The 12497-nt window shown below is 41.1% G+C and overlaps 1 protein-coding gene and 1 long non-coding RNA gene across 2 annotated transcripts; one reads left to right on the top strand and one right to left on the bottom strand.

The window, feature by feature from the left end:
• Positions 1-3072: 3072 nt before the first annotated feature.
• On the bottom strand, positions 3073-8628 carry LOC148392798 (uncharacterized). Its single transcript, XR_015860470.1, has 4 exons — positions 8538-8628; positions 5185-5323; positions 4663-4831; positions 3073-3616 (listed from the first exon to the last, which is right to left on the bottom strand). It is a non-coding gene; the product is annotated as an uncharacterized LOC148392798 (long non-coding RNA).
• A 218-nt stretch (positions 8629-8846) lies between these two features.
• Positions 8847-12075, top strand: nkx6-2 (NK6 homeobox 2). The gene is made up of 3 exons (XM_088384949.1): positions 8847-9508; positions 10638-10810; positions 10901-12075. The coding sequence occupies exons 1-3, from the start codon at positions 9031-9033 to the stop codon at positions 11162-11164; spliced, it is 915 nt and encodes a 304-aa protein (XP_088241075.1). The 5' UTR covers positions 8847-9030; the 3' UTR covers positions 11165-12075.
• The last annotated feature ends 422 nt before the right edge of the window (positions 12076-12497 follow it).

The following is a 12497-nucleotide window of genomic DNA, read 5'->3' on the forward strand; positions in this document are numbered from 1 at the left end:
ACTTAATCCCAATGCAGCGTTTATATCAATGGCAGCACACCAAACACATTAAAAAGGCATTTTGATCCAACTTCCATTATAAAAGGTAAAAAATGATCACAAGAGGACTTATTAATTTGTCATTGGCAATTTTCAGTTGTGACCATGCTGGTGATAGATTCTTGGCTGAAAACACACGACTTTAACATTACAGTGAGAGGGAAAGAGTGTCATTACGGTGATGTAGATGTGTTGCTATTTGAGCATCGCCCGAGGTGAAGACTGTTATGAGCAGCTGGCTGCCTGTTGAGACCTTCAGCAAAACCTAGTCTGGATGCCCTTGATGCATGTCTTAGGCCGCAGACACGTCCAAAAAGTCACCAAGATTCAATTGCGCCCCCCTTAACCCACCCACGCACGCCCTACTGCTGCATATAGGCTGAATATGAGTGCTCATGCTTGATTGATGTCAATGCAATGTACAAGCAAGCATATGGTGCACATTGCACTAATGGAGTTAGGCTGGGGTCAAAAGTTTTGGATTTGAAAATTCATGGATATTGAAATTTTTCACATGAAATTGTCAATTTTGCCAAAGGCTTAAAATGGGCCTTATTGTGACCATAAGGTTGCACAATTGATCAAGAAGGTGGCATCATAAGTGTGTGTGCATGAGTAGACACCTTCAAGCTAGCTTGTGTCAAGGTGCAGATAGATAGATACTGTCCCTGTCAAATAAAAAATGTAAAAAAAAAAAAGAGAAAATTGTTTCATCGAGTGTTCACAGCTCACGCGATTCTTCACAGATTTTCAAATTGCAAGGTGACAAGTTTAACCATGAATCCCCTCATGAGGTCAGTTGTACAGTTAAGATGAAAGATAAATCATGTCAAGATGGCTGCTTGAAAACTAGCTGGGGTAAGGAACGCGGGGGCTCAGACTGCCCGGCCGGCCAGGCGCAGCTGTTTGCCCGAAGACGCGACAAGGCAGGGGGAAAGATTCTGCCAGCATACTGTGTCACCTCCAACCCAGCACCCAGCACCCCTCCCTGCCTCCCTCCCTCCCTCCCACTGTGCCCACATGGGGACTGGACACATATGATGTCTGATTATATGGCAATTACACAGCATGGCCCACTTTGATCACTTCATGTTGGATATGGTCATCCGACTATTTTTTTTTAGGACATTATTTGCTGGTATGTTTTCTTAAAAAAAAATGTGTTTACTTTCCATAATATTCAATTCCAATTACTATGTCAGACTCCATTACAGTTAGTTGAAACTATTCGACATTTAGAAATATATTTCTACTCTTCAACATAAGAACGGACCAAACGTGACTTCCAAAACAATAAGTGCAAGTATAATCTCCATGGCATCTTTATGATGTATTTTTCCTTTGAATGCTGACTTAAATGTGTCATGTATAAATGAGGAGCAAACTTAGTGAATGGATTGGGGAGTGAGCAGGTTTGTGAGTTGAAGGTTGATGAGGCGGTCAAGTGGACATCCTCGAGAACAGGAGTCACCAACCTTTTGAAAAATGAAAGCTACACTACTACTTGGCCAGTGATTCATGCAGACGTTGACTTATAAAATAACAAATAAATAATTGTTTTTATATTTTATCCTTAATGTTGTCCTGGGATATAATATAATATATTTAGAGGGGCTTTTTCAGATATGTTAGAGCTTAGAGAACATCTTGATTTTTCACCTGATTTGATATGAGCCTAATTTTGCAGGCCTGTAAAGAGCCAGAATTTGGTTGCTGAACCGTGGGGCTGCAAACAACCCGTAATTCCTCCTTCCTTTTCTCTGAACACTCAGCAGAGGCGCCAACTTGCTCTGGAGCGAATACAGGAAGTGAACCAATTTGTTTTTGACTCACACTAAGTCACTTTAGATGCGCTGCACTTGCGTGAGCAAAGATGCACACTGTTGCATGAACAGACATCAGCAACGCTTTTTTCCGCTAATACATTTCAATAAATGTGAGTGACAATCTTGTCATCCATACTTGATCATATTCAGAGTGGTTGTCTCTTGCCAGGGTTCGGCTATAATGAGCATTGTTTGGCCGACTCCTCGCTGGAGTTTATGCGTTCACAGTGATCCTCAAGCAGGGCCATCCAGCCAGCCTATCCTCATGTGAATTCATGGGCCCGCCCGGACCAGTGTTAGTGACTCTTTCCTCTTGCTTCCAGCACTCCTGGAGTGAAGCACTAAATGGGCCACAAGCAGCAGCCCCCAGGGGAGCGCTTACGCTCACCTGAATGACGACCTGAATCCAAGTCCTGCCAATATTTTATTGCAAAACGGATGTAACTGGCATTGTAATTGGGCGTCTGAGGAGAGAGAGGGGGGGGGGGGAGATCAATAGCGCTGTTTTTGTTGGTGTGTAAGGTTAACAATAAATGAGAACAATAAAGGAAAGTGAAAAGACTCTTTATAAAGGAGAAAAAACAAACATTTTTGGGCATGGACTATATATTGTTACTGCTTCAATTTGCTGACTTTTTCTATTTATAAACTAGGTCCCTCATAACCTGAGGTTCCATTTGATCCTGCTTGAACATATGGTCAAGGTATGTGTCCCAACAAAATAGACAGGTGAAAATATGCCATAACACTAATAATTCCAAGGTTGTTGTTTCAAATCTTTTCCTAATCCCTGGATTTGTGAGTCAACGTTTTCATTTCAACTCTGATATTAAAAGAGAATGAAGAGGGAGCATGCAAAAACAATTTCTAAATCCCCAACTTTAAAAAAAACATTCTAATTAATATCACCTACAAAGATACACCCCTCTAACAAAAGCGGGTCCCTGTGCTATTTTTTCCAAGAACAATACATGTCAGATGGTCCAACACTTCCATGTCCACAGCTATAATGAAACATAAGCAGCAAAATATTTGATTACTAGGCTGCTGATAGAGGAGCCCAGGAGATTCCTGGCGCAATATTGTAGCGTCGACAAGATTGTTCAATTGTCTCACTGATGTAAACCAATATCAGCCTTCTCTCACAGCCAGCCAGCCAGCCAGCCAGCCGAAGTGATTGGCCATTTATTAGGGATTAATGTCTTCATTCTTCTTTTTTTCAACACCTATTGGCAATGTCAAAATGGAGCCATTGTTATGTTGCCTTCGTCAAGGCTCACTTAGTGGCCCCTTCAGCTTACGTAGCTAATTATCTGCCTTGCCTGCTCTCTTGTGGTGTTTTGCAATTGATATTTCCTTGCAATTCAAAGTGCCAATCAGAATCCAAGTCTTTTGCTACTTTGTGTTATTTGTTGCCTTGAATTGCTTCAACTTTTATTTGAAAGTTTCTAAAGAAAGAATTGACAGCTCACCAGCTGCTCTAATGAGGAATTGCATGAGAGAAAAGAAACGGTCATAGATTATTGTGAGCGGTCTACATTGGTGAAGGTAGCATCAATTCCAAATCTCAATGGAGAATAATACTTTGAGAAATTCAAAAGGGGCTCAATAGAAGCCGGCTCTTGCCGAATCGCTCAACAGTAAATGAGTCTTAAATTGAAAGACTCATTCAAGGTCCTCACACATTTTCCTGACTTACTTATCCTTGGTCTGACTTGAAGCTGTGAATACTGGAATCACTCCTCTTTGTCCTGCACACAGAATCAGCATCTTTTTAAAACACGTTCAGTCGGATCGTACTTCTCAGATATGGTAATGACTTCATGAGGAAAGGAGCACAACATTTTACTAAAATAGGCCTAGCATTCGCATGTCACAGAGTGGAATGGAGCAGGGTGACCAAATGCAGCTTGGAAAAGGGAATTGGATTAGAGCATGTACGGAAACAGACAGCAACTGGCAAACAAATAACATGACCGACAGGTATTGCAAACAGAATACAACCGAGGGAAAAACACAACGGCAGTAACAACGACATACAACAAAGAACCCGACAGGAGGGACACGCAGACAGGACTTAAATACACCACAGCTAACGAAATGTAGGTGAGGGTGATCACACTGATTGTGAGGTGACACAGGAGGGGAGGGGAGGGGCGGGGCGAGCGCACAGACATAATTGATGACCAAATGTACACATAAAGGACTGACCGGGGACGAGTCGTGACATAGCCGCCTTTTTTGCAGAGTCTTTCAGGCCTGCGTTGGCAGTCAGCAACTGTGTGAAACATTCATCAAATTATAAAAAGACTTCTGTTACCTCATACGCTTTTGGGACTTCCATAGGTTTACCTTGAACTCGAGCCACATTGCATGAATGGAGATGGACCACGAGTCAGAGATGATTTTTTTCTTCATTTAGGATAGGTACAGTCAAGATAATACCACCATGAGATGGATTTAATATCTTGTGCTGTTGATTATAAAAGCCTTGTGATGAAAATGTCATGTTGGCCTACAGTTGAACTGTTGGGGAAAAATGAGCCCGAGCCAAATGTAAACTAACCTCTGTTGTGTCGGGGTCAGCAACTTATTGTAATAATAGGAGGGATACAAAAGCTGCAATCGTTTGAAAGCAGAGAACAACACGGTACAATGCCAGCCAAATCTCCATACCCTCCTTTGTCCTTCATCTGACTTTAATACTCTCACGCCTTCACTCGGCTCCCTCGACAGCAGACATCAACAGCGTCCCTGAAAAAGGCCTCTAAGAACCCAAAAAATGCTAAATATTTACCGGAAAATGGAGGCAATTCAAATGGCGCCAGTTTCTGAGACCTTCGCGCTGCGTCAGAGGCTGCAGTGCCCTGGCGATGATGACCTTTGCGTGTCAAAGCAATCAATCAACCTGACCCTGTGGGCGCTCCAACTCTCCCAAACAGCCAGTCCGTACCCTTGATGGCAGCCTAACAGGAGACATTACATTAATCTCCGTGCTGACACTTATTACGCCAGTGTCACATACACCGAGCAGAAGTTCAAACCTTCAACATGCTTAACTTTCATTTTATTTAACATTTGAAGGTAAGCCTGCCTGTAAGCATTATTTCGTCTTTAATTCAAGCTAAGGGCCATTCAATAAGGCCAGTTATCAAGCATGTATAGGCTTTGCGCAAACACTGTGACTCACCAAAAGGACACAGACATCATTTGTTAGAAATCATTGACAAATGAACTTTCCGAATACTCTCAACTGTGATTTTTTTCCCAAAGCATTAGCATTTTAGTAAAAGGTTAATGTTTCATGATTGGCACGTACTGTATTTCATTCCATTCATCTAGCCATTTGCTTTGTTGCTTGTCCTCATTGGGATCATGGGTGACTCCAGCAAGAAGCAGGACGCATTCGAGACCGGTCCACAGAAGGGCTTCAACCAACGAGTGCCAACTTGACCACTCTGCAAAGACAGACAGTTGTCGGTTGAAGGATGATGAATTTCCAAATTTGCAAGTCTATCCTTACAATTGCAACGCACACTCATGCATGGCATGCAGCAGGGTAATGACGCAAAAGAAAACATCCAACTCACATTTCTTTGAACTGACCATCTTTCATCTTTACACTGGGCCACGGACATAAAAAAATAATATGGCATTTTTATTCTGTGGAGACATGAAAACAACACAGTGGAAAAATATTCAAGCTAGGCGCCCTTATCTTGTAGTATTGCAAGGACATTTTAGGTTTTTTCAAATTAATCTTACATAAATAAATATCCTATGGAGCCTTCAGATATATATATAAAGATGGGGGGGTGCTGCAAGGCTGCAGATCAATGCTTAACTTAATGAATGTTGCCATCTAGTGGTTACAAACGTTGAAGTGAATGAGAACCAGTAATATGGATTACTCCTAGATTTAGATTCAGAAAAAACACATGTAAGCATGAATGATGATACACTCATCCTGAAAGACCCAGGTATCATTCATTAGCTATCATTACAAATTTATTGAATGCTTCTGGGTGGTTAGGGCTAATTAAAAAACTAAACATTAAAAAGTTATTTAATGTTTCTGGATGGAGAAAAGTAATTCAATTGGCTCCGGTGATTGGACAATGTTTCTTTCAGTTTTGTCTATGAAGGCAGGAAGTGCTCCTATACACAATTTTTAATGCGTCACTCATAACTAATTAGTTGTACTTTTGTTTCCTAAAATGTTTTTAAGAAATTGGTCTTCACAAATGTCACAAACATGCTTAAAATGTATTATTAAAGAAATTGGTCTCATGTAATATTTCAATTTTCTGAAAACTGAATGCTAGTTTTCATTATATATTAGATGAAATAATCAGAATTACGCCCAGCTAAAGTTTGAAATATTTTAATCTATAGAAATATCATATTTAGATATTTATTTTGAATTTTGCATACAAACAATACATTATTATAGCGTTTGTTTGACCGGCAAGCAGATTTCAGTCACGATTTAGACTTTCACCACAGGGTGGCGCCAACTACCTGTTTTCCAAGCGCATTGGCTGTTAAGTGCTCGACGCTTCTTTTAATTTGTACCATGCAGCCACACATCTTTTCAGCGCTTTAAGCCATTGATTAAACTTTGACGAATAATTGTTGCATCCCTGTTTTCACTTGAAAACACAAACGGTTTTTTTTTGTGTGCGTATTTTCATCTTCAGGCCGTCAAGTGTGTCATTTGTAATGAGATGTGAGACATTGAAAGGAAGCAATGAAAGAAATCAGGAATTGAGATAGCCGAGCTGGTGCCTTCTTGTGTGCAAACATCTGTTTATCTTGCCCCGTGAGATCTTTTTCCTTGCCATCTGTGCCCAGATTACAGGCCGATAATCTTATCGTTTCCATCTTTATTAACCCTTTCTATCCATTCGATGGATAGACAAAGGCCTCTGGTGGAGGGAGCCATTATTACAAATAACAATAGACTTTTAATGGCATAAATCAGACCCTCTTATTTGCCCGCATCGCGGCCGAGCAACAGGTTCAGATTGTTATTTAATTGTGATCAAAAACTGTTCAATGTTGCGTTTAATGTTGATAGTACCGTTGTTTTATAGTTAGCAAACCAAATTACACGCGTGTGCTTATATACAGTATGTAGGATTTATGTAGGACACACACACCTATATACTATATATATAAAACATCATTTTAAATGTATTATTGTAATGAAATATGATGTTGATTTAATCTAATCGAATTTGTTTTTTAAATCTTGGTTTTTAAATCTTGGTTTTGTGAGCACCACGGCTATTTTTGGAATGTTTAAAATGAAGTGATGTAGTAAATGCAAGTCAATTATTATTAAATTGAAAGTGCCATTTCGTTTTATTGTGACGGCCTGTATGGGCTGGCAGAGTAGCGTTTGGCTGCAGATGAACTGCATGAAAAATGAAAAAGTGCCCATTTTTTTGTCATTGATCTCTCACTGACTGCTTGATATACCATTGAGATGGAGCCTGGGATTTATTGTGTTTCTTTCCCAAGCTGTTCCAGTAGTGATTATCTAAATGTATTTTATAAAAGAATGCACATAAATATGTGAGAAGCGGCCAGGTGTGATATTTAAATGAAAACCTTCCCAACGTGTACCCTTTCAACTTTGAAGACATACTATCACAATTGTGAATCAGCTCGCGTTGAAAACCTTTTAAAAAATCACAATCTTTTCCTTGGTGAGAAAATGAGAAGCAAGGTGCATTTGGTGCCTTTCAAATGACAACATGGTCATATTTCACTCTTACAACCCTACATCTCCATAAAATATTACAGCACTCACAGTGATGACTGAAGCCCCCCCTCCCACACACACACACACACACACACACATTCCCCCCTTCCTTGTGTGATAACATTGTTTCGTCTCCAATGCAAGCATTAGTTAACTCGTGTAAAACTTTGTCCTTTACACTGTAATGTTCAGATAACTGGTCGTTGTTAATCTTCTTGTTGTTTTGAAAACAGTCAACATAGGGATAATTAAAAAGAAATGTCAGGGAAATGTTTAAAATAATTAAAATCGAATATTCAATGCAAAGTTTTCTCTGGTCTAATTTCAGATAATTTTTTTTATACAGCAGTGAAATAATAAAGCAATGTTTCAAATAAATCACATGAAAAATGAATCATTTGACATCTTATTTTGATGAAAAGTCTAAAATTATTGAATGACGACGAAATTCAATTATATTAAAAAATCGTTCCGATTGTCTATTTTATTCTTCGCTACCTCCAGTAACAGCTTTTAATATTTTGATTGCGTGCATTTGTTATATCTTTTCTATTAGATGCGTCATGATGATGAACTGCAATATCTCCTGCATTTAAGTTGACGCAGATGTGGGTACATAATATTGAAACGTTTTATGTACATCCACCCATCCATCCATCTATCCATTTTCTGTATAATAATAATAATAATAATAATAATAAAATGGAGAGCACCAATTCGAGCACTTAAACCTATTCCACATTTCGCAACTTCTCACGGAGAAAAAGTTCGCAACTGTGACGATTGGTGCAATCGTTCTTAAAATACAGGACGGATTTGCATGAGTGACAAGCAAGTCGTAAACAAACAATTAGAAAGACCACTTGTATTATGTAGAATGACATTTACATATACTAGCCTACTTTTTAAAAGTGATGGCCCGCAGTGAAATAATAAATCCAGTGAGTTTTCTTTGCAAGGAGTCCTCTCTTCGGTGTCAACGTTGAAGTTGCCGTTTTTCGGCAGCGCGTCCAAGCTGCGCTGCAGCTGCAGCTCGCTGGAGAAGCGGACTTTTCCGCGTCATCCAATCGGAATAGAGAAGCCCGGATATCCCGTCCAATCAACGCACGGCGGTCCTCCGCCTCGGCCAATGGGAGGCCCGAGCGTGCAGACGGCTGCGCTGTTATCAGAGGCTCTCTCCTCGCTGGCAACACACCGCAAAGAGTCCGTCAAAAGCGGCCAGAACATCACAAGAACGTCCGACTTCCTGTCACTTGGCCCGGAGCCCACGCAAGCCTCCCCGCCCGCCTAAGAGGACGTCTGGGAAAAAATTGGTGTGTTCCCGCACCGGGATAGTCGGGGAACGCGCCCGACTGAAGAGTCCATTAACTTTCATCGGCGACTTCATGTTGACAAATGTTAGCCGTGGGGCAGATGGAGGCTAACCGGCAGAGTGCTTTCGTCCTGGGCAGCACCCCGCTGGCGGCGTTGCACAACATGACCGAGATGAAGACGTCCCTGTTTCCTTACGCGCTGCAGCAGAGCCCGACGGCTGCAGCGGCGGCGGCTGCTGCGGCGGCCGGTTTCAAAGCGCCGTCGCTGTCCAGCCTCAACTCGCATCTGGCCAGCGGGGCCACCCCGCACGGAATAAGCGACATCCTGGGGAGACCCATCACCACCGCTGGTCAGCTGCTTTCCGCCGGCTTCCCGAGGATCAACGGCATCAACGGGCTGGCCAGCACCGCCGCCGCGGCCGCCGCCGCCGGGATGTACTTCGGCCCCGCCGTGTCCCGTTACCCCAAGCCGCTGGCCGAGCTCCCAGGGAGGGCGCCCATCTTCTGGCCGGGCGTCATGCAGGGATCCCCGTGGAGGGACCCGCGCGTGCCCTGTCCCTGTAAGTACCTGCAAATAGTTTGGAGATCTCAAGTAGGAAATGCTTCTTTGCGCTGCACTGCAAAGCGCTTCAAGTCATCTCGAGCAAATATCCCAAAGAAAACCTGCAAAATATATCAAGCGAACAATTATTTATTGCTGCTAAGAAACTGAAGAATGTTTGCCATTTTCTGACATTTTCTCGAGGTGTCACATTCATTTGTTTACTTGCGAGGGCCGTTGGAATCGTGTCACCTCATCTTATTATGACATACGTTTACACAATTGTCCCTGACTTAAATTGGCATTGGTATATTTTAATATGAAATCAGAAGTCAAAAGCAGCAAATAAATCTGTTGGTTCATTGGCAATTTATTAGCGCTTCTGCAAAAATAAACGCTTGTAAATCTGGTTTAAGGGAGGACAAATGGTCAATTCTGGGAATTTCATTTTACTCGTGAAAAGAGCAATTCCATTTTGCAATAAATATAAAGTAAATACTTCATTTGCTCTAGAGGGCCACATTAAATCAGTTGGCAGGCCGGATCTGGCAACTGCCCCCAACCCCCCCAGGCCTTGACTTTGACACATGCTATAGACTTATACACACACTTGGAAATTTTGGTCTGTTAGTTAATTTGATTTACATAGTAGAACTTTCCTCAAAAGACCCAGAAAGCTCTTCACATAGTTCAATAATACAATGAGAGACTGCTACAAAATAATTTGTTTATCCCGTGATATTATTATTATTATTATTATTATTATTATTATTATTATTATTATTGAAAGGTTTCTATGGTTGTGAAACAAGCTGAGCAAGCAACATTGGCTCAACAAGTGTTTTTATTTTGTTTGTTACACCTTTTTTTTAAATTTTAACTGAGAGCTGAATAAATACAGAAGCACAGTTTAAAGTTCAATTCAAATCCAAATAAAAAAATACTGATAGTCACAATTGTGTTTTACTGCTTTTTGTAAAACTATTATGCCAACTTTATAATGGCTTGACTAAAAGGCCATATTAGATTTAATCATAACTTCTTTTTTGGTCATCATAGAGATATCTAACAAAATCATGTATAACCGAGGATCATTTTCTTTGCATCAATAAATATTTGTAACCATGCACATGTTTTTGTTTCTGCAGCTCAGTCAAGCCTGATGATGGACAAGGATGGCAAGAAGAAGCACTCCAGGCCCACTTTTTCAGGCCAGCAGATTTTTGCACTGGAAAAAACCTTCGAGCAGACCAAGTACCTGGCAGGTCCTGAGAGAGCTCGCCTGGCCTACTCGTTGGGGATGACAGAAAGCCAAGTCAAAGTAAGGAATTTTAGCTTTAAATATGGCTTTCACTCTGTCTTTTGGGGGAGGACCTGTTGAGCATTCTTGCGGCCTTGTGTCCACAATCAGGTGTGGTTCCAGAACAGGAGGACCAAGTGGAGGAAGAGGCACGCGGCCGAGATGGCCTCGGCCAAGAAGAAGCACGACTCGGAAACGGAGAAGATGAAGGAGAGCTCGGACAACGACGAGGACGACGAGTACAACAAGCCGCTGGACCCCAACTCGGACGACGAGAAGATTACGAGACTGTTGAAAAAGCACAAAAGCGCCGGTGGAGGCGGCAGCAATTTGGCCCTCATCAGCCCCTGTAGTAACAGCTCGGACACCTTGTGATAACCCCGCCCGCAGCACGGGAAAGCGTGGGGATGGTCCAGACGAGACTTTCGGAGCCCATTTGCACCTGACACCGTCACCGTGGAGAGGACACGTATGGGACAACCGGAGTTCCAAAAAAATGTAAACAATCTGGATGGCAACTCTAATCCACAAGTGAACCCGTGTGCTTGTTTGGATCCCCATAGGTCATATTTTGATTCCACATATAATTTAGACAAATTAAATGAAGAGTCATCATTTTATGAACGAGTGTGAATGCTTGTCTTTATGCGATTGGCGGGAGACCAGTCTCGGGTGCAGGCTCGGTTCACCCCTGACCCCGACCGAGGACATGCGCTATAGGGACAAAATGGATGGATATGATTTGGACTCACTTTTTTTGCTGATCCGGACTCAACAGCCGTGTTTCACATGTCGGGTGTGAAGGGGCTCTGAAGCTTTCAAAGCTCAGTTTAAGCAGGGTATCCACTGTCCTAAAAGGCTCAAAGAGAACGAAAACGGATTGTTAAGGGGCTGCACGTCGCAGCCCAAAGACCACAAAGTATACATGAGATTGTGTGTATATATTTTTTACAGAATGAATAACTTATGTTGTTTAAAGCAGTGGGGAGGGGGACTGTCCTCCTCGCAGCCCTGATACGCGCTTATTTCCTCCATAACAGAGACACTGCTTCGTTTTGACTTTTTTTAAGTCGCACACTTTAAAATGTTGTAAATAGACGGTGCAAAAAAAAAAAATGTAATTGGCACATTTGTGTTTTGACCTCATCATCACGATAGAAAACTGGACCATGTTTTTTTTTTCGTTGTTGCTTTTAAAGAGTATTATTATTGCAGCTTGTGGGGCGGTTATAGAGAGGAAGAAAGAAAAAAACACTTTGTATTATGAATAAATTATTTAACAAGCATCTGTTTTGTTTTTTGTCTTAATGTATGGGCTCAATATGAATTAAATATGTGAAATGACTGAAAGTTCATAGAATGTTGAAAAAATAAAATAATTTGAGATTGAATGTAGAAACCATAAAGTTAAACTTTATGATTGAATTATAATTTTGGGGACTATATTGTATATTTATTCATGACAATTTAAAAAAAATGTATTAATAACCCAGCTTCTATTTTACAACAAAAGAAAATCGGCTAAAGGCAACAACAAGTTATACATTGGACACAATTTTATGGAAAATTCAAAATGTCTTCAATTATAACTGAATCCTCTAGTATGAGATTTTTTACATTATGCAATTTTAGATACTACACAATCTAAATAACACTGATGGGATAACGGCTGTACATTTGTTTTCCATTTATTTTTTTGACAAAAATA

The sequence above is a fragment of the Syngnathus floridae genome, chromosome 9 (assembly GCF_059516105.1).
Source record: "Syngnathus floridae isolate MCC-2025c chromosome 9, RoL_Sflo_1.0, whole genome shotgun sequence".
Lineage (NCBI taxonomy): Eukaryota > Metazoa > Chordata > Actinopteri > Syngnathiformes > Syngnathidae > Syngnathus > Syngnathus floridae.

Bases quoted from the DNA above. Each gene is read 5' to 3' on its own strand.
- nkx6-2 (XM_088384949.1), top strand. From the start codon at position 9,031: ATGTTAGCCGTGGGGCAGATGGAGGCTAACCGGCAGAGTGCTTTCGTC. The intron at 9,509-10,637 runs GTAAGTACCTGC...TTGTTTCTGCAG, and splicing joins CCCGCGCGTGCCCTGTCCCT to CTCAGTCAAGCCTGATGATG. The intron at 10,811-10,900 runs GTAAGGAATTTT...GTCCACAATCAG, and splicing joins TGACAGAAAGCCAAGTCAAA to GTGTGGTTCCAGAACAGGAG.